The sequence below is a fragment of the Apteryx mantelli genome, chromosome 3 (genome assembly GCF_036417845.1).
Source record: "Apteryx mantelli isolate bAptMan1 chromosome 3, bAptMan1.hap1, whole genome shotgun sequence".
NCBI classification, from domain to species: Eukaryota; Metazoa; Chordata; class Aves; order Apterygiformes; family Apterygidae; genus Apteryx; species Apteryx mantelli.
Window position 1 is genome coordinate 2,033,865 of NC_089980.1, and position 22,299 is coordinate 2,056,163.

Sequence of the window (22,299 nt, forward strand, 5' to 3'; positions counted from 1 at the left end):
TATGGGAGAATTACTGGGCAGGGAAAAGACTGATTTATTCTCTTACAGGTCAAGATCCAATATTCTTACCCAGTTGAACGCATGAGATTTGTTTTGCATAGATACTTAAATGAACTGCAGTTAACTCTAAAATTTCAGTTCTTGTTCAGGCTTTATTTTTTTGTTTGTTTGTCTGTTTTTCAGTAGTCTGTTCAAACTTTGAAGTGTGCATTGTCCCTAAACTAAAATTTAAATTGATCTAGAAGTTGTTTCTTTAGAACTACAGAAGTCTGGTCTAGGTTCATTTCTTTGCCTGTCTTCCGCATCAGAAATATCACAAAACTAGTTTTTCAGTAATTTCATCTGAACAACTAGGAACCAGAGAAGCTTGCAAATGTCCTCCAAAATTTGGTATAGACTGTCACAGCAAAATCATAACCCCTCCTTGGGTGTAATCCCTTCAGCTTTGGAAGTTAGGTGCAGTGGGCAGGGGAGAGTGAAAGAAGAGTTATTTGGCTTTATTTGATTTGTTCGCCAGGTGTACTCTTTCTGTCTTCACAACCATCAGGCTTTTCATAGAAACATAAGAGGGTTAGTTTTGATGTAACTTACTTAATTTTGATTTCAAAGCTTTTTTTTAAATCTTGACTTGAAATACATAATTTGTGGAACAAATAAGCGGAGGTTGTTGGGGTTTTCTAGTACTCTGCTTTGACGAAGGTGGTTGTGCGTTCGCCAGTCAGCGGCTTGATCAAAAACTATAGATTCCAATGCCAGTGACGGGTAGCAGGTAGTTCCTGCCACAGGGTTTGAATGCTCTGCTTCTCGGTTCTGTAAACCAGCCACACTTCAACTGCTGTAGCTGTAGTACTGTCTGAATGCTTTATTGATGCTTTTCTTTTTCAAAAAATAACCAGTGGTGTTTATATACCAGTATAGAGAGAATGCTAATATTGCATGGTTAAGCACTAACAAAATAAAATTCCGAAGTTGCAAACGCTGTGTTACTATTAATAAAGTGTGGTTCTGATGTTTTGAATCTAAAACACTCTGACAAGTATTTATATTTCTTACTGCAAATAACACCTAAAAACATCTGCTTTCTGGAAGCAAAATAGAACTTGGCTACTTACTGAAATATCAAATTTTAAATATTATAGTCCTCCTTACGTAATAAACACACTTTGGGTTTAGTTATTCTTAGTGACTTGTGCTTGAATTAATTCGTAGGACTGTAGATTCTGCCATGTCTTCATCTTGCTGCTATTTGGCTTTGAGGTTTCAGTGGTTGTTTTCATTCCCGACTTCGCCTCCTCAAAAATTAGCTTTTATGTCTGCAAGCAACTAATGTTGTTTTGCAAATGATCTGTAAAGTCTGCTTAAGCATGATCACATTCTTGATGTATAAGCTCATCGAAGAACTAAGAGTTTCTTTGGTACCTGAAAATTGCAAGTATAATTAATAAAATGTGAACAAAAAGTACATTTTTGTTTTGGAATCAGGGAGCAGATGTTACAGATACTCCTCAGAATAACAGAGGCTGTGATGCAGAAGCCAAAGGAGAACCAAATAAAGGATACATTTGCTCAAAGCATGTCAGGATTGCTTTTCCGAGTGAGTAATTTTTTTTTTTTTTGTGATGATGGTTTTCCATGATATGAAGTGATTTATTCTGATTTTTTGATTATCCATAGTTTTAGTTTAGTAGTGCAGAGTATTATGAAAGCTGTTTGTAAAACACAAAATACTACTTCTGTTTAGTAATGCAATTTTTGGTATGTCATTATTAATTATTTTTAAAATGTTACTGACAGAGGAAGACAGGTTCCAGGTGAAACAAGCAGTTGATCCGATCTATTCTTTAGGGCTGTATTTACAAATCATGGTAGAACAGGCAACCACACGGTCTCTTTTTTAGATATCTTCAGATAGAGCTAAAGTATAAGCTCTATAACGCTGTTTTCCTAGAAGTAAACTCAGCTAGCAAGTCAAAATTCTGAGTCAGTTGAACGAGACAAAAGCATTTGTACCAAGCTACTTGGTAACAGAAGTCCTATTGTGTTTTTGAAAACTAACTTTTCTCCATTTACTTTACAAGAACCTAGGAAGATTAGTCTCTTAATATAGTTATTGAACTTAGAGTGAATGTCTCCATCTGTGTTAGTAATCTTCTTTCTTCAAAGCATGCGGGGGGGGGGGGGAAGTAAAATGAAGGGTACGTATAACGAAGAACTAAAGTAAGACAAGGCATATTTAAGACACCAAAGTTAATGACCCTCTGTAAAATCATGAGAATGAGGAAAGAGGCCCCAGATTGCATAGGTGAAACTGAATTTTCAATATTTTTTCTTCCTTTCTCTCAGAACAGTATTGCTATGTAGCATAATTAAATTTTTATTAATTAACTCTGCATTTTACTCCCCTTTGTTTCAGAACTGTGCATTTACTTTATCTGAGAAGCTAATATAGATTAGAATTGGCTACCTAAACTTGAGTTAGGGTGATTCAGTTAATGTTTATGTTATATATAATATATATGTTATTAATTGTAAACTATGATCAGAGTTTATCTCTGTGTTAGATACAGTATATCATGTAAATATTTCTGCGTATCAGTTGTTTCTGAATCTTCAAAGATGTCAATTCCTTTATCCAAATAGAAAAGCTAATTTCACTTGCAGAGTCTGCTTTATTACAGAGAAGTCTGAATTTCGTACATTTGTTACGTGTGCTTTCCTCTGGTCCTTGAGTGAAAGTCATGAAAACCTGTAGTGGGGCTTGTATATGGTTCAAGTGAGCAGCTGCTGCTCCGCTGGGGTTTGGAGCGTACGCTGCCAGTTTAGTTTCTTACCGGCTGAGAAGAATTGCTACCTTTCACCTCCCCTGAAGCTGGGACTGAAGCTTAATAGCCTTTCCATGCATCGTAATCTCAAAACCTTTTTCCCCTGGAAACAGGAAGTAATTGGGAAAGAAAAGGGGGCTTTTAGTAGTTGAACGCGATAAGCTCTACTCGGTGGTTGTTGCCTGTTCAAATCACAGGTTGGTGTATTGAATTCGTCTCCACAGGAACAGGTATATGCTGTCACTTGTTTCTTTGCCCGCAGACTCTCATCGTAGCCTGGATCAGAGCAAACCTGAGCGTTTACATTTCCCGCGAGCTCTGGGATGAGTTGCTTAGTGTCCTGTCCTCCCTCACCGACTGGGAGGAGCTGATAAACGAATGGGCCAATATCATGGATTCTCTAACGGCAGTGTTAGCCAGGACGGTGTACGGAGTTGAAATGACCAACTTGCCCTTGGATAAGCTGAGTGAGCAAAAAGAGAAAAAGCAGAGAGGAAAAGGTTAGTCTCTGTTTCAGTGCTTTTTATATCAAACAAGCTAAATGTTAAAAAAAAAAAATTGATTTCATTTAATCTAACATTAAATACCACCCAGTCTGTTATAAGAATCTGTTTAAGCAAAGGTGAAGCGCTTTGCATTTATATGTTCTCATTCTTCGTTGTGGAAGGAAAGGGAATAAGAGTCAATAGAAGATAACTATTCATCAGTTTTTAGTAGCAGCTCAAGACTAGTCTTTTCTGTGTAGTAAGACTGAAACACATCGTTTCCTGTGCTGTAATCTGGCATAGTCATCAATATAAAAAATTATTTCAAAGTACTTTTATTTATAGTATTTTAACTATATTTATGTGCCATCTTGTAATTGATATACCTAGTTGAAGTAGTGATTGTTTTTAATAGTTGTAAAAACTCATCTGTATAGACCAAAAGATTAATATTTTTCATTTCCATTTGCTTGTAAGTCTGTTCATACTGTAGAAAAACATGTGCCAAAGCACCCAATACTAGAGAATTTTGTTTCCTTTATATCAAAGGTGGAATTTTAGAGCCTCAAAAGACAGCTGTCGTGGGAAGATCTTTTTCGTTAAGCTGGAAAAGTCACCCTGAAGTTGTGGAGCCAATGAGATTCAGAAGTGCTACCACCTCCGGAGCACCAGGCGTTGAGAAAGCCAGAAATATGGTTCGTCAAAGAGCAACAGGTTAGACCCAAACGTAAAATATTTATTCCCCCAAACTTCCCATAGTACTCAAGTTCTAAATCTGCCTTTGGTTTGTGAATGCTTCTGAAAACAGTGTAGCCTAATTAAATGTCTAAGCAGAGACTTCACATACCTACGTCTGGATGTCTTGATCCCTATCAGTATGAATAAAGAATGAAAATGTTCTGGAAAAATACTAAGTGCATTCTTTTAAATGCATTACAAATTCATTGCAAGATAATCATGTGTGAGTTATATTTTTTGTAAAGAAATTGAAGTACATTCCTATATTTCATCAGTCCATAACTAAAGATTTTTTAACATCATTCAGATTATATATAGTTTCTGAACTTTCATACAGTTAGTTATCTACCAAGAGCAAAAGGTAACATGGGTAAACCAGGTATTTAATAAACATTTTCATCCTCTTATTCAGTTTATTTGCCTTTTTCATCCTCTCATGCAGTTTATTTGTCATGAGGTGTGTATATATAGCTCCTCAATTTCCTTTTTCTTTTCCTCTCCTCTTTAATATTGGAAAGAAGAAAGCATAAGGGAAAACAGGAGAGAGGGGAAACGGGAGTGAGGAATGATGAGGTATATCTTGAGTCCCCAGGTGTAGAAAGGACACCAGATTTTTTCGAGCATTCCAGCAGCCTGAATTGATCTATTCTCATTTCCCATGAGCGTGTGTCTGTGGTCCCAGTTCAATGGGCTATGGAATAAAACCCTCAACAGAAAATCTTCCCTGCTTTTGAATAGATGTTTTGCTGCACGGCTTCCTTTCTCATTCGTAATGGAGCAGTAGTATTACTTACCAGGAAAATTTGAAGGTGATTCGGTATGTTTTTGTGGCTATAGGCTTCAGAACTAAGCCACGGTCTTCAGCTTAGATCACGAAAAGTTCTGACAATCAAAACTGTGTCAGTTCATTCTTCCTGTCAGATCTATTTGCAATTTGAGTTTGTATTTGTGCTCCAGCAGAGGTGTTGCTGGAGTGTTAAGATTCTAATTCCTTGTTTCTTCTGCTACAGCATTTCTCTTGCAGACCTGTCACCAGAGCAGTAGACAGAACCTGGAAATACTGATCAGCAAGGGCTTTTCTTGATTATGTACGTTCAAATTAAAGGCACATCTTACTTTTAGTGAGAGAAGTTTATATGGTAGGGAACTAGTGGGTTGTCAGCTAGGAGGATGAACTTTGTGTGTAAAAGCCCTTGGTTTCATCTTTTGTTTCGTGATCATGTGAGAATAGAAGTCTTCTGGCCTTCATGTGATTTGTGCCTGTCAATGGCTCCCAAATCAGTAGGTAGAAAAATTGTTATTTGCACATGCAGATATAGCAAATAATTCTCTCAGCTGTGTAAAATGCATATCCCTTTCCTAAGAGTAACTTAATAGCTAAGAGTCCAGAGGTGTCACCTTTCAGAATGAAATACAGTAGTCCCTAAGGTGGTTACAAACACGAGGGCTATTCATGGAAGAACTTTTTCCTTAGCAGAATGGAAATGCTGAAAAAGTATCTCCTACTGGAGGCTTTTCCCCCCAGGCCTTCTCCCTACTCTATTTAAAAAAAAAAAAAGGGGGGGGGGAAGGGAGGGGTCAACATACGTATATAAGAGTGCCTGCTGCTTCCAGCTAAGGCTTTCTTTTGATCTGCTGCTTATATTTGGAGTAGCAAGAATAACAGTGCAGTCAAATCTGAATCACAACATTATGAACTTCTGGGATATTGGAAAGACTTCCATTTGGTATTATAGCTGTGTATGTCATGTGAGTGTGAGGAGATAATACAGCAAATACGAAAGCACACTTAATGGTCACTCTAGCACCATGGAGGTCCAAAAACATCAACTGTTAAAAGCTGTAGGGAGGGTGTCAAGAGGATGGAGTCAGACTCTTTTCAGTGGTGCCCAGCAACAGGACGCGAGGCAACGGGCACAAACTGAAACACAGGAAGTTCCATCTGAACATGAGGAAAAACTTCTTCACTGTGAGGGTGACAGAGCACTGGAGCAGGTTGCCCAGAGAGGTTGTGGAGTCTCCTTCTCCGGAGATATTCAAAACCCGCCTGGATGCCATCCTGTGCAATGTGCTCTAGGTGACGCTGCTTGAGCAGGGGGGTTGGACTAGATGATCTCCAGAGGTCCCTTCCAACCTCAACCATTCTGTGATTCTTTAGATGATAAATTTTACAAATGATAAATAGAATACGTTCTGTAATTGTTAAAGTTCTGTTTCCATAATTAAAGATATGGCAGCTAAGCAAATAGTGTTTCTCTTTGTATATAAGCTACTCTTCAGCTGTCATTCCCTTCCCTCCTTCCTTCATTTCACATTTATCCTGATTTTCTTACCCAGTAGATCTAATACAGGCGTCATATTTATAATGTGTTGGTATGATCATGAAGTTCTGCAAAAGAAGATTTAGTTTTTAGGAGAAGGCAAGTAGCATGCCTTTGAGGGTGTAGTTTGGAATGAGTGGAAAAAACCTGAAATGAGTGCTCAAGATATTTACTCTGAGTAAAACTTCTAAGAGGAAAAAAAAATGCAATAGAAAAAAGAGCAGATGATTCTGCAGGATCTCTAAGAAAACTGTGATAATTCCATCTAAAGATGGTTTATTTCCCAAAGTTGAAAGTAGGTGGTGCACCCATAAAGGTTTTGGTATTTTTGAAGAGAAGTTCACTAAGATGTTGCATTCAAACTGCAGCTACTCTTTTCTGCTTTCCTTTGTGGTGACTTGAAAGTACAACATAACTTGCATCCCTTTCATCATCCTGTTTGTAAGTCTGGAAAGGAAGACTCAATGCACCAAAACCAGGAGCCTATCTGATAATTCAGGTTGTAAGGGACTTCGGGGAGTTGTAGAGTCCTCTGCTCAAAGCAGGGTCGGCTATGAGGTTAGATCGGGTTGCTCGGGGTTTTCCCCAGTCTGAAGCTGAGATATCCCTAGCAAAGATGGATCAGTGTAACGGGTGACTAGATTTTTCTTTTTTTCTCTTAGTGAATTAGTGTTTCTGAATTAATTTTTTCTAAACACCATCTGTTTCTCCAGTCACCCATCTAAAGCAGCCATTCTGAACAAGACCTGATAGTGAGATTCTGGTAGAGCAGACTTAGAATTGATGCCTTCAGAGAAAGAGTCTCAAAGGGATACTCCACGTTTTTTCTCACACAGAGATCTATGATGATGCCCTGGAGTCCCATTAACTCAAGGAATGAATAAATGAAAAACACAGTAAAATCCAGATGTAGGTATTAGCCTTGATAAGGCGAGGCTTGTTCCTTTACTGGTTATAGCTGGCTGTCTTTTAACATCCTCATCTGCTGTAAGCTGAATATAGACTACCTTGCTACCCGTACAAACCTGCTATTTGGCCTTCCTCGGGCGTCAAAACTGTTTTAAAGGAAGTGATGGTGGTCATAAACAGGGTCAGGTTTGAAGGCTCTCAGTTATATTCATTCTGAGAAAACATATTGCTCAAATATCTAGTGAGAGAAGCAGCACGTTATGTCACAGTTCACATACTGAGGTGGTGTCAAGTGCCATTTTCAGGTTAAAATTGAGAAGGACATCCTGATTTTATTTCTTTATTTTTCCTCAGACAGGCATATATTGCTAAAGGATGCCTGTAGCTAGACAACCTTGAAGAAAACACCTTTTTTAAGCTCTGGCTTTTGTGGATACGAGGCCATCCATAGCTCAGTGTGTCCAGCTACTGTGTCTCCTAGTTTCTCGTATGCAGTTGTCCCTTGAACAAGAGCCCTTATCAAGTTACCCGAGCTGTGTTTATACTCTCAACTTGCGGATCTGCTGCCTACAGGTGTTAGTCCCATGAGGCTCTTGACACCCTTGGAGCGTAACCTGTTTAACTAAGGCAGTCTCTTTTTCACCTGATTTGTCAAAAATTTTAGACAGGCAAATTCTCTGACTTCACGGATCAAGTAGTACATCACAGAAAATATGCCAGGTAGATCTCCTTCTGACGTAGTGGAGGCCTATACCTAAGTGTGTGTGTGTGTATATATATATATATGTGATAACCATATTTCTTGGATAGAAAGCTTGTGCTTTTACTGAGGAAGTTGGTAAAGCAACAGGACGTTGCTTTGTATATTCAGATGTTCATCCTGAAATGCCGTTGAGGTATTTCATCTCATGGGGAGATCCTTTCTGCCTCGATATGTTTACCATCCACCTTACTATTCACTATTCCCTATGTATATGCAGTATAATGAGAGATGCTGGATTGCTACACGAAGGGAACGTTCTTACCTGGTAAATTCCTCTCTGTTAGCAACATCTTCCATAGTCGTAGCTTTTCCGAACAGTTTCATAGCCAAAGGAGAAAATATGTATTGCTGGTATCTCTGATACATGAGCCAGTTTAGCCCATGCACACAGCTTGCTTGATGCTGTTTTTGTTGTTACTAGCCATATATTCTGTTTGCATGTTTCTCTGAAATGAGTTTTTTGTTGGTGAAAGACATAGTTATCTTAAAATACTGAACTTTCAAAGTGGAGGCCCAAAACAAGCCCTGTATCTCAGCATTGCCAGCAGAAAGGAAATTGAATGAGAATTTTTCCATTCTTTAGTTTTGAACTGTCTGTACTGCTATAGATATTCCTTCTGCTGCCAAATTCAATGAAAATAAAAGCAGGTGAGTCAAACCAACCAGTAGATAGCAATATGCTGCCAAAATGAAATATTGCGCATTGTGGTATTCAGAAATCGGTCATGATTGTAGTACTCTCAATGTGCGGGATACAGTTGCACATCATTAACTTACAGTTTATAGGAAATATTTCTGGGTTTAACGATGTAAGATTTTTACTTTTAAAAGCTTTGTGTTTCATTGTATCTTGCCATTCAAATATCATAAGAAAAAAATAAGTATTTCACTACTTTCTGACATAATTATTGCTTTATTTTTTTCCTGGAAGCTAAGCGAAGCCAGTCTATCAGCAACTGTGTTCATCTTTATGAGGCTTTGCCAGCTACTAAAAGCGTACCTCTTCTGCTTCACACTGTGAGCTCTCTCTTACCTGGTATCTCTTACACTTCTTGCTCTCACAGACTGTCAGGTACTGTACTTTAAAGTCATCTTGTATATAAATGTTCTTTATGTTTTTAAACTGCTATCTGTCTACCTTTTTTCTGTCCAGTTGAGTATTCTTTAGTAGTGTCGAATGAGATGTTTTACACCGGTTCTCTACCTCAGATCTGTACAAAACAGGTTGTTAAGTAGTACTGGTAGCTGTTAGAGATGGTTCCTTTTTATGAGCAAGTTTAGTAATGTGAGAGCATATCTTGTCCTTTTCCAAATTTACTAAGGTTAGTAAAATGTGGTTACTTCTAGTGGTTTTTATTTGATTGCTGCAGCTGTATTCTTTATCAAGATAAGTGACTGCTTCAGGGAAAAGAAGGATGGCAAAGTCGGTTCAAGGAATTAACGTAGAAACTAGTTGAATGCTTGAATGTAAGAGATGGTGGAAACAATGTGCAAGCAAAAAAAATACAGCTGGTCAAAGCTACTTGATTAAAAAAAAAAAAAGTCTTAGTCTGCATCACAATCAATTCTTACAAATCAAATGCTTACAAATGTGGATTTCTGCTTCTAAAGAATTTTTCCTGGAGTTATTGATTCCAGAAACAAATCTAAAAGATTTGTCTGTGCCTCTTATTTCTTGGATAGTGTCTGATTTCTCTCGAAATGTTTCTAGCACTGCAAGCAATTCAGATTTTGTTCATTTTAATATTTAAGATTACTGTGAATTACTATATATTTAGATTTGTATTCCCTAGTAACTAAACTTATTTAAACTTAATTTTCTCTATTAAGAAATAATATCTTTCTCCATGTTTACATTTTTCAATAATTTGATTCATTATAAGTTTCCAAGTAGTTGTTTAAATTTTAATACAGCGTAAAACAAACATACTGGGAGGTAGGAATGCAAAAACTAAAAATAGGTCAGTCGTCCAGATCTGGACATTTTGGTGGTTATTCATATCTAAGCAGATGTATGTTCACTCAGAAAAGTGTAGTAGGGTGTTTTTTCCTACTTCTGGTCTTACCCTGTGGAACGTGCTATTGTGGTAAATAAAGCTCAAACGAGCCCTGGTGTACAGCTCGTGAACAGAATTCCATGTTCGTGCCGGACGTGGATGTGAAAAACGCGGAGGTAACGGCCTAAGCGTATAGAGCGGCTTCGTCTTACGCTTCAGTCCCCTCGCCTACCCAAGGTTTGTTGGTGTAAGTAGTGAGATTTCTCCACCCTGTTGGGGGACTTTCTTTTATTTCTAACTAGTAGGTGTCTGAAAAATGGATTTTCAGTTGCCTTCTATACTTCACTTCCCGAGAGGGATTTTTGACTCTTAAGCCCCAACCAGAGTTGTTAGCTGCTGTAAGCAAGAAAAAGAAAAGTTCTGCATCTGATGCATTGTGGCTCTTCAGGCATTCCTATTCCATGAAATATCTTTAGCATTTTTTTGAAATCATTAAATATGTTATATAAATAGATATTTAATATCTGTTGTAAGTGAGGTATTAACTCACTTGGTGGTGTAGATTGACCAAACAAGTATCCTCCTTCTCCAAGCTGCTGCTTCAATCTGTGTATATTACTTCTTGCTAATTCTTGCTAATTTCTTTACAAGTATAGCCTCAATGTGAGCTCACATAAACAGATGTGTTTAGATAGACAGTATCTGTTAAAAAATTAGTTCACAAAGAGTTCATTGACATATTACTTGTTGGAGTTTGTTCAAATTATAAAGGTAATGATATTACCTTCAAGATGAAAAGGTTGCGGTGTTTTTGAAGTTAGGGTCATAAGATCACAGGATAATTCAGGTTGGAAGGGATTTCAGGAGGTCTCTGCTGCTCAAATTGGGGTCAGCTGTGAGATCAGACCAGGTTGCTTCAGGCTTCGTCCAGTCTGCTCTTGGGATCTTCCAAGGACAGGGGCACGGCGCAGCTTCTCTGGGCAACCTCTTGCAGTGCTTCCCTGCCCTCGTGGGGGAAAAGTTCTTCCTTATGCCTAGTTAGACCCTCCCTTACGTCAGTTCCCAAGGTTTGCCAGCGGCACACCGGTGTCTGTAAACTGCTGCTGACTTCTCTGCCAGAAGCAGCAGAGGAGAGGACTGCATTCCTGCCCCAGCAGTCTCCAGCTGGCACGTAAGCCTTCTGCAGGCTTCCAAAGATGCTTCCTTCAGATGCAGTTTAGATGGTGGGAGAAGTACCGACCCGGCAAAGAGGCCGATGGAACATAGAGCAGCAAGGAGATAGGATGCAAAGAAAATGAGGAAAGAGAAGAATAGAAAGGTGTGGAAAAGTCAGTTTAATTAATGTACATGTTCTGTAATAATATGCTGAAAGAAAGCTAGAAGACTCAGTCAATCAGCCCACGTTCGTTATTTAAGAAAAAGACTGCTCATAAAGTCACAGAGCTGTTACAGCAACATTTCTCCTCTTTTATAGAAAAAGCAAAACAGCTTTGGGCATGTAGACATTGGACATCTTGAACAACCTGATGGTTGATGGTGGTGGGAGTTTTTTCTTTTTGAGGGGCCGTGTTTACTGCTTTCTGGGGGAAGAACTGACAATTAACTTAAGTATGGTAGGTGGCACTGACCAGTATCATGGCCGTAATTAGAAATGTCACTGCTGAATGAAGCATACTTGATTCTGTTTGTTCCTGGGGTTTTCTCCCTAATACTGAGCGATGCATTTCTAAAAGTGTGTTCCTAGCTAATGTCTAGAGTTCCTGTTGCTCCTTCCCCAGGATATCAGTATACTTTTTCTCACTTGAGTTTTCATGCCTCTCTCTCCCCTCTGGCTCTTTGAGTACATAATAAGGTGGTTTTTGTTTTTTAATAAACTGTAGGATTTAGGATATATTTTTGAAATCTTAATGTATATTCTATCTCCAGTAAATAGCTTTTCATAAATTAGTAATGCACAACAATCAAAGCAGAGCTTTTGCTATCACGAACTTGAATCCAAAGTGCTGTTAAAAGCTGTAGCAGTCGCATCAAAGCGTCTCCAACGTAAAGTGTTCGTTGGTACACTGATACTGCTGTTTTAACCTTTTGTACCCTTGGGACAGTCCTTTGAGGTTCAGCCCAACTTCCCAGAGGATTTCCATTCTTCACAACCCCATTAGGTTAAATGCGATCCCGTAAACCTTTCTTGGATACCGGAAGCGTTACCAGACTTGTCAGATCCTGTTAGCTCTGAGCTGCTGGAAGAGCTTGCAAGAACTGCCCGGACTCCCACGGCTGTTTCAGTCTTCCTGGCACACAGTGCGGTTCTTGCCCGGAAAGGATGGACGTGCTTTCTGGAAGCGTGAAGGGCTGTTTGGCCGCGCTCTGGGACTCATAACGTTTGAGAAGGTTTTCACGTTCAAGTCAAAGCAAAGACTTCACATTTTTATTTTCACCTGCAAAAGAACCTTGAGGGCTGTGCAACCTGTGTGTTCAGCAAAGATTCACCACTGTACTGAGAAAAGAGATTGTCAAAAACTCGTGGTTTTATTTATTTATTTCTTACCCAGTAGACTCCTGTACCAGTGCAATTCCTGAGGGCGTGAGGAGAACTAAAAGGAGAAGAGGGAAATGTCATAGTCTCCTCTTTTCACATATCTCTTCTCTTATGATTGAGTTCCTCTCCTAAGCTCTTCCCAGCAAGAAAACCTCTAAATCTAAAGTCTCCTAGAAAAGTCTTTCTGTAAATCTTCTAAAGAGTGCAGAAAATGAATTTTCTGAATGATTGAGGTGGCTTATCTGTGGTGTAATGCAGTGTGTTTAGTTTGGCACACATTCTCTGCCAAGGACTGGATGTGAGAGGGAGATGAGGAGAGGGAGAACTTTCAGGGATATTTGAGGGTTTCTATTTTTTTATTTTTAACTGTTTGAACTGTTACCTTTTGTTCTCCCCTTCCCCTCTTTAGGGAGGAGAAATCAATAAGGACCGTAACCATTTCAGTGCTATGAATTCATAGTAGTTTTGCTGCATCTCCTCTACTCTATTTCTTTCCAGAACAAACCAAGTCTAGTTTGGGTCTCTAGGGTTGGTTCACGTGACGTCTTCCCAGCCTTCGTTATGCGTTCTGAACCCTTGAAGTGATTTCTCTTACTTTTTCTAGACCTTTTACCATTTATACTGCTCATACGTCTCTCTGAACTTTATTCTTTTCTAAAGTGATTTTATAAAACTCAGATTACACTGTCATTTTAACTTCTGTAATTTGGAGTTTTAAATATTTGAAATGGTCACCTTTTCACATAACTTTCTTAGATCGGGATTGATCCCATGTAAATAATTCTGCAGTTCTGAGCATATTTGTTTTTTATTTACACCAACAGAAGTTGAAGAATCTCAGCAGTTGGAAACATCAACAGGAGCAGAAGCTACTGGCCTATTTGCAGACCAAGAGCAACAATTAACTCGAAGTAGTAGCACTTCAGATATTACAGATCAATTTACATCCGATTTTTTTCAAGGTAATTTTCATGGAATATAATGATGCGGCACTTGTGGAGAAAAAGTGTTGAGAATGTTCAGCCTCATAGATGCTGCAGTTGTCTGCTTTGGTTTCCAACTCTGCTGTTCGAAAATGTTTTGTATCTCATTTTTCTTGGTAAATGTATCATTGGTACCTTTTGTACCTTTTTAAAAATAATTATTTCAAAATCACGAGTGCAGGACATAACAGTCCTGATATACTACATTTTATACTTCATTTAAAAATGAAACCTTTGAATATTTGCAATTTTCATGTAACTTAATTTTTTTCATCTGTCATTGCATTTAAATTTTATTTGCTCAAGTTTTACTTCTGTATCTATGATATACGTAAGTATGTTTATGAAGAATTTTTCAAAACATCATGTATTTCTTCATATTGATTAGTCCATGACAATTTTACAATATTTATTGTATTAGATTGCTTTTATATAAATAATAAGAAATGTGTATGTGAAAGTAGCTGAAATTTTCTTCTTTGCTAGGTCCTTTTGTTTGTATTTCTTTCACTTGTTTACTTTCTGAAATGCGTAGGTAAAAAGGCTGGGAGTTCTCAGAATTTAACTTCTTCAGACTCCAAACCAATACAGGAAAATAAGGGATGTACAAAAAAGGAACATGAAGCTGAGCATGTAAGGCAAAATACAAAGTATATTTTATATACAAAGTATATTTTATTTCTAATCAGATGCCTTTAGCATTTGGAAGTGCTAGCAACTGAAAGCATAAACATTTTGTTAATCACACTTCTAGTATGGAAGCTGTAACTAAGCTGTAAATATTTTTTTTTTTTTTTACTATTTGGTCTGATCATTGTGTGTCTTCTGGTATGGTAAGGTGCCAGTGCAGTTCTATGTAATCGGCTATACTCTATTCCCATAAAATAGATTTCTATCCTTTTCTATATCAAATACGAACAGGAAGTTCATACTTTGTTTTTTATGAATAATTCATGGCTGTTATAGAGTTACAGTGCACTGGAATAAATGTTTAATGGTTTGAAGTGCTGGGGGAAATGCTTTCCTTCAGCACAGTTTGTACCGCCAGCTGTTTGTTGTAGATGTTTGTATAAGTTAACATTAGGACGGGCATGTTTCATAAATTTTTAATGCAACTTTTGAATAAACGGTAGAAATAATAAATGACTAAGGCTGAGCGTTCTGGTGGCAGTATAATGCAATACAGCATGCAGGACTTCAGGCTGGATCTCGTCTTTGGTCCTTGGCTCTTCCGTACACGTGGACTTTAAGTACCATTAACTCTTGGCTTTGGGGAAGAGGGGCAAGACTTTTCCTGTGCAATGCTTTCATTAATCTCTTTAGAAATAACAGTGTCTCAGAAAGAAAGGAAAATCTAGTCCACTCTATGTGGTGGAGGGGAAAGGAGAGGGAGAGAGGCAAGATCAGTAATTGTGGGGAATTAAAAATTAACCTGCCTCCCCATTCGACTTTAGCAGCATGTATTATAAAATATTTACACCCTTCTGCTGCTGGGGCTGTTCCTGGAACTGTAGTTTCACCCTCTTTTGCAAGCTGAAGCTGGGGGTTGGACCATGTCTCTGTTGCATAGCTTGCTAAGATACTGTGTGAGCAAGTTCTGACTTCAAATCACAACTCCAGTGAAAAATTTTCAGTGCTGATAACCAAAATTCAGATTAGCCGGGGCAAGGAAACCACTCTGCAGTCTATCAGGCAGCACAAGAAAATGTGTATTTCTTGGGAATAATTGTGAATTCTCTCCAGCTTAAAAAAACCCAAAAAAATCCACAGTTTTGAAATAACTCCTACAAGTCAGTTCTTTGTCTCTTTGGTGGCAATAATTTGCTTTCTCAAATATATGTGGAAAGACAGAATGGTTTAATTTCTGGCCAGCGGATCAAAAATTACTTCAAGAAATAATTTATTTAAAAATAGTAATAACAAATAAAAAATCAAAATGTCTTCTATCAAGATGAATTTTCAAAAATGTTAACTGAATTGAGATTTCTTGAGCAGTTACATGTAATATGCTCCTGGGGGTAAGGTGTAGAACATAGGGCTTTTTTTGCAAAGTTATATAGTGATAGATAACCTGATAGACTTTTTTTTTGGGGGGGGGGGAGCAAACTAATTTTTACTATTGTAGATTATATGGAGATGCAAGAGATGTGAATTTAAAGGTGATCTGCCAGATGTAAAACAAAACGATGATGCCTAGGGACAGAGCAATATCATCTTGAAGTAGAAAACTTCTGAGGGGTTTTCAGCAAGCAGGCTATAAATATTTGCAAAAAAAAAAAAGTGAATAAAGTAAACAAAAGATTTGGAGTCTTCACATAGGTTGTTTTGCAACCAAATAATGCATCTGATGTAAGAGATGCGTATTAATTTCTTAAAGGTTTTGCTGGTTCATAAGGGTTTATATGGGATTTTGGAGATTTATCCACAGTTTTTTCTTGTATCCAGTGGGTCGTCTTTATTACCATAGCAGGGAAAGACAAGTGAAACAGTTTTTCTTAGGGATCTATGTAGGAATTTTAGAAAAAAATCTATTAAAATCAAGAAAGTGATTCAAAAAATATTGAATGGTTTCAGATTTGTTGAGAAACATAGATCCTGCCTATTTCTTGTTATTATGGTAGACCTGAGTTTGAGAAAGGGAGGATAAAAACAGAAATCGAAAGCATGCCAGTGTCCTAAGACATTTAAAGAAATTTGGGTAGTCTAAAAGGTACATGAAAATATCTTGCCTGAGTTTAGTTTAATTTCTGGTAACTTTCTATATATATGTGTGTATATATAGATGTGTGTGTGTGTGTCTTGAGTTTGTTGGAATGTAATGCAGTTTTCAAAACTGTGATAGGCATAAGCTGCTACTAATCAGTTTTTTTTCTCCGAAGGTCCTAGTACGAAGGAGCAGCAGTCCAGCTGATTTAGATTTGAAAGCAGACTTGCAGCAGTCACATGGAAGTCGCCGGGAGAGAGAAAAGAGTGAGTTCTAAGAAATACAGTATTTTTCTTAAGCATAGCAGCTGATATCAGTGTGTTAATTTTCTCTTGTTACAGATACATGAGACGCTTTTCATGATGTTTTGCTGATGTTATCTCTAAAACCAGGGTTCCTGATCTTTATTAATCCCCTGCTTGCTTTAGGTGAAAGCGTTAGTAGTGACGCATCCATTGGCTATAATAACGAAGTAGAGATCGCACTTATCCCCTGGCAAACTGCTGAAGACGACCATGAAGTTAATGCATCAGCAGATGTTTGTGTTGATCCTGAAGCACCTCGCTGGCTTCAGCTTAGTCCTTCGGATGCTACAAATTTAACAGGTACTTACCCTAAAGAAAGTGCGTTTAATATTTTAGACTTTTATCCCTAAAGGAGTTTATACAGTGCAATTTGGTTATAAAGAGTATGTTTCTTTAGCCAGGTAAGAATTAATTACTGTTTTAATTCATCCTAATTGCACAGTCAGTTTTTTTTTAAATTAAAATACTGTAATCTGATGCAACCTGCCATTTTCTTAATTTTGGAATACACTAATAGCTTTTGTGTTCACTTCCAGTTGCTGCACAGTTAATCCTTACTCAAAGAATAGGTGTTTAACTTCTACTTAATTGCAGTATAGTATTTTCACAGTAAGAGTTGTGTTCATATCTGATCTAAAGCAATATGGCAGCAGCTTGAGTGGTTACAGCATTGACTACTACTATTGCAAGGTGAAAGAAGGGTGCTATAGCATGTAAGAGTTCCCCTGAGAGTGTTTCTCCGAGTAAATCTGTGTCCAGCTATACTTCTTGCAGCAATGCACTTAATTTTACAGGCCGGTCATAACTGTTGTTAAGAGGAGGGGAGAAAAAAAGACAGTGAAACATTTTTAGCAAATGTATGTTGTAGTTTATGAAGTGTAATTCTGAGCATGGCAGTAGAAAGGATATTGAACACATTGGTTTTTGTTTTCCAGTAGTCTTTCAGCTTGAGCTGTGGTAAATATGTAGGTAGTTACGTGTTCTATGGTGCAAAAATGGAAAAAAGTTTCCTTCTGTGAAATGGAAAATGTTCTAAAAAAAGCCTTCACAGAGATGCATGGCGTTGTGATAAATCTTTAGTGTTCCAGGTGTGAATCATGTTGCTTATTATGCATTTCGAAGTGGAGGAATCTGCTTTCATGTTAGATGTCAAGGTCACTGAAATCTTTTTGATTATATTGGATATTGTTTAGGGAGGAGTTTTGTGCATGCAAAGCGAGCTCTAGTTAATATCTCTCTGAGGCTAGAAGTACAAGTTCTAGTAGCTTTTGAAAACTTCCCCTGAATAGTAAATAATCGTTTTGTAATCTGTCAGATTATTCATCTGCAGAATTGTAGGGCTGGGTTCTGTAGATTCATTACTATTAATAGTAATATTATTTGTGACTGGAGTTTCAAAAATGAGAACACTGACTATCAGTGGAAGTTGTGTTCTGAACTTTTGCATTTGGGAATTTTAAATTGGTTGGTCAAACTACAGCACTTTCCGCTGAGGATCCACTGGGATGGATTCAGTCAAAGCCTGCTTCAGAAACTTAACCCAGTTAAGAAATGTGCAGCCTGCCTAGGCGGCTTCTGTGTTCAATGGTAAGAGAAGCTTCTACAAGGGATAATTCGGAGCCGGGGCCTGGCAAAGGTGGTTTGAATAGATTCCTTTGGTTTAACTAAACTTTCTTGTATGCGTGGATTTCTCCTGAAAAATCTCCTTCCCTGTTAAAAATCTCTTCAGCAGCTAGTTCTTGAAAGTTCAACGTATTTGCCAATGAGAAACAAATTTTCTCTTTCAGAAATGTAAGAGAAAGATGGGCTATAATTTATATTTCTTTTAGTCCTAGTCTTATTTGAATGTGCTGTTTAAACAGGAAAGGTGTATAGAACAGATGAAACATTTATTTCAAAACATACATATTTAATCTTTTCTAATTATTTTCTCATTTACATATCATTTTAAAATATTTGTTTTTCCATCATTGCTCTAAAATGTATATTGATTGTACACCTTTCGGGAGATCCGTCTAACAACTCCATCACTGCTCACTGGAGATGGCGAGCATAGGTATAGAAAAAGTGAACATGAACTAGGTACAGTGCATCAGCTACGTAAAAACTACCCTTCTGTGCATATTCGGCTGCAGCAGGTACGTAGTAGTTAAAGTTAGTGTTCCTTTTCCTGTGGGCTGAATGAAGGTAGGCTGAAAAGAGGTGATAGTTAATACGTGGCTATATATTACTCAACCCCTGTCGCCCCGTAACTTGTTTCCAAGGCTGAATACTGCAAATATGACTACTGACCTGACTACAGAGTCACGGAATAGCTGTGGGTGGCAGGGACCTTCGAGGATCGTCCAGTCCAACACCCTAATCCTGCAGGTCAGCTGGAGTAGGTTGTCCAGGACCGTGTCCGGTCAGGTTTTGAGTGTTTCTGATGGAGGCTCCACAGCCTCTCTTGGAAACCTATTCCAGTATTCAACCACCCTCGCAGTAAAAAGGGGGGTTTTTTAGGTTCGAACATGATTTCCTGCATCTCGATTTGTGCTCGTTGCCTCGTGCCCAGTCACTGGGCACCACTGAGGAGACTCTGGCTCGGACTTTGGTTTTACAAAGGCAGAAATGCTGCTGTGTCCTCATCTCTAAATAAAGGCTGGTATTTTGTGTAATTTTGTGTACAACTAGAAAGATTACAAAAATGTTCTCAGAAGTTAGTGTAGCTAACTCTGTCTCATGAGCCTGAAATGGTGGTTTGTGTTTCATTAGACATAGCAGGGGTTATTTTGTGGAGGATTCCTTCGAAGCAGGGCCAAAAATGTATTCTCGAGCATTTGTTCATCTTTATTTGAAGACAAAGTAGATGGAAAGTAAATTACAGATTAGAAGATTCTGTTATTTATTTGCTTTTGTTGTGTATATTCTTAAGGGTATTCTTCAAATTATTTCACACTGTTAATGATTTAAACTTTATCACCAAGTCTTTGTTCTTAGTGTTTTCTAAAGATGAGATTTGAATGCCCAGAATTTAAGGAATTTGGAAGATCGGATTGAAGCTGATGTAGGTTCTCATGAATTGTGATGCAGAAAATGAGCACGCAGTTGAAATGATTGCATTATCATATCAAATCACCGCTCATCAGCCGAGTTGTGGTAGCTGATTACATGGGCGCTCTTAGCCTGCCCTGGGGTTGAAGTAAAATGAATTAATTTAATACACATTTTAAGTTAGACTGTATTTTGTAGCAGGATGCTCTAAGAATGTGCAGGAAGTCCTTACTATGTATTTCAACTGATAGGAGATAACTGGTTAATTCACAATAATTTCCCTCGTTTTAATTTTCTTGCCCTCCTTGTTTGTACTTCGAAGAACCCATGGACCAAGCAAGTTGTAGGAAGAGAGAGAATCTTGCGCTTTCGACTTCAAACTAATTTCTTCCAGGATTTGGCTACAATTTGATTAGGAAGCCAGTTGCCTTTATCTGCCAGCGTAGAGGTTTCTTGCGGCTTTGCCTGGACCGTCGGAGCCCCCCTGCTGCGGGGGGGAGCGCCGGCCCCGCTGCCCCTGGGTCCCATGCAGCGTTTGGTGCGCAGGCAGCTGCCGCGCACCTTGTCTCGGTCGAATAGAAGATAACGTGACATTGGGTCGTTAAAGTTTGCGCTCGAATATGGAATTTTTTGTTTGCTTTTTAAAAATGTTAATTCCGTTATCCTGACAGATTTCACAGATCCCTGATTTCCTTCTCAGTTTGCATCTTGCTATCTCAGTTGACTGTTTCTGCGTACAATGTTAATGCTTGAGCATGTTCTTCACTATTACTGTATATTTTTTAGTTCCTTTTTTCTGTTGCATTTCCAGGCCATTTTATGCTGTGCGAACTTAAAAAAGAAGATACTTAGTAATGGAAATTCTACCTATTGCCAGTTATGGATTGGCAGTTCCTCAAAAGTGCTTGAGGAAAACAAATGCTTAACTCCAACTGATAAGCAATGAGAATTAGGAGTTTTTTTCTGTCAGCTCTATGTGGACATCTCTTGTGAACTCCCCGTAGAATGAGAAAAGTGGAGTAAATCTTCCAGAACACACATGAATGTCCCATCTAACTGCACTTGTCTCCATACTAAAAAGCTTGAGGGAGGGCAGTCTTTGTCTGATGAAAAACCGCTTTATAGCTAAGCGTCACCTGTATGGAAAGCCCTTCAGCCTGTGTTTTCTTGCCTGTTTTTTCTTTGAGTCACGTAAGAGTTTGTGTAATGCAAAAGAGAGGTGACTTGGTGAGACAGAATCCGTTTGAGATGGCAAACTTTTAGAAGTAGTAATTGGTCTTAACAGCTTTCTGGGTGTCGTCTGGGAAGGCCATGGGGCTTTTCTGTAGTAGGTGAAGAAGGCAGGCCGGTGGCCGGTGGCTGTGGTGTGTTTCTGGTGTGTAGGGCCAGCATCTCGCACGCACCATCAAGAAAGGCTGCTCATGCCTCGAGCCCGGGGGGCTGGGAATAAGCATTCGCTCTTTTTCTGTGTTTTTTTCTAATTTGTGCATGCGTTTGGGCAGGGAGACCAAAGCAGTATCCTTTTAAATGTAAATATAAAGCTCTGTTCTCTTTCACTTAGGAATAAATTTTCCAAAATTCACAGTGAAGACTTTGAGCTTTTGGAACTTGTCTTGAACCTTTATGTGCAGACTCTTCAGGGATAAAATGCTGAGAGTTAGTCATATGCGACAGAATATGTTCTGTTTCTGGAGATCATGTGTTTCAGATCTCTCTATTCTAATGTTCCCATTGGTATTAAAACATAAACGTTTGCTTTTCACCTTTTCTGAGCAAAAGTTTATACGTCTCTTCTGTTGTGAACAATATAAATCCCTAGGCCATAAGAGGAGTTTTACTGCAAGATTGTTTCCTTGTGAAACAGAAATTCTTTTCACAACAGTAATTCAACAAATAAGAAAAATGAATCCCCCTTGTCAGTTTTCCGTATATATTCTATAATTGACTTCTGGATATGCTTCACTCCATTATTTTATATGATATTCACAATTTTGGTGTTTGAGAGCTAATAATGTTACTTATTTAAATCCCCAAGTTATAAACACTGAGGAATTGTAGGTGTTTGTAAACATAGCTTCTAGATGAGAATGCTTTTTTTAAAAGAATCAAGTCAATTTTTTGTGGTGATTTATGTGTAAAGTTTTATGTAAGTTGTAGAAATATTCTGACACTCTTGCAGAAGTGGCTAATACTTTTTGACATATTATCCAGCCTAATAATTGATATCTTTCTGGTTTTGCTTGTAATTTTGGAAGGTAGTTACGGTTAATTCAAACAGGAATGATGCTTAAGCAGTTCAGTGAGGAAAAGGACTTTTGAATCTTTAATATTTTGAAAGTTTTGTTGTTACTTTATATTTGATTATGATGGTTTAACTCATAAACTTTGAACCCCAAGCAAATTACCTATCTATACCAAAAGCCTTGTCTAATTATGTGACTGTATGGCACACTGAATCTGAATGAATCTTTATGATATTTTGTCTTGAGGTAGCCAATTTTCTCTGTTACCTAAAAGAATATTTTGATTTAGGTAGTAATAAATGAAACTCCAACTCATTGTGTTAGACAAATGCTTGTATTTAAGGAGATCCCTTCAAAACTGTTTAGAATAATTATTCCTGTTGTGTAGTTGTGTTCATGTTTTACTGACCAAATTTACATTGCATTTCTGATTCATTGAATTTGAACTTTTTTAAATTTG

General features: G+C 38.0%; 1 protein-coding gene across 1 annotated transcript in view; it reads left to right on the forward strand.

The window, feature by feature from the left end:
- RALGAPA2 (Ral GTPase activating protein catalytic subunit alpha 2) overlaps window positions 1–22,299 on the forward strand; it is a 178,506-nt gene that overhangs the window by 51,039 nt on the left and 105,168 nt on the right. The window contains exons 14-20 of the mRNA XM_067292610.1: window positions 1,483–1,594; window positions 3,085–3,322; window positions 3,857–4,021; window positions 13,396–13,533; window positions 14,090–14,187; window positions 16,434–16,524; window positions 16,687–16,863. Of these exons, the coding sequence (XP_067148711.1) occupies window positions 1,483–1,594; window positions 3,085–3,322; window positions 3,857–4,021; window positions 13,396–13,533; window positions 14,090–14,187; window positions 16,434–16,524; window positions 16,687–16,863 (1,019 nt within the window). The remainder of the gene's footprint in view (window positions 1–1,482; window positions 1,595–3,084; window positions 3,323–3,856; window positions 4,022–13,395; window positions 13,534–14,089; window positions 14,188–16,433; window positions 16,525–16,686; window positions 16,864–22,299) is intronic.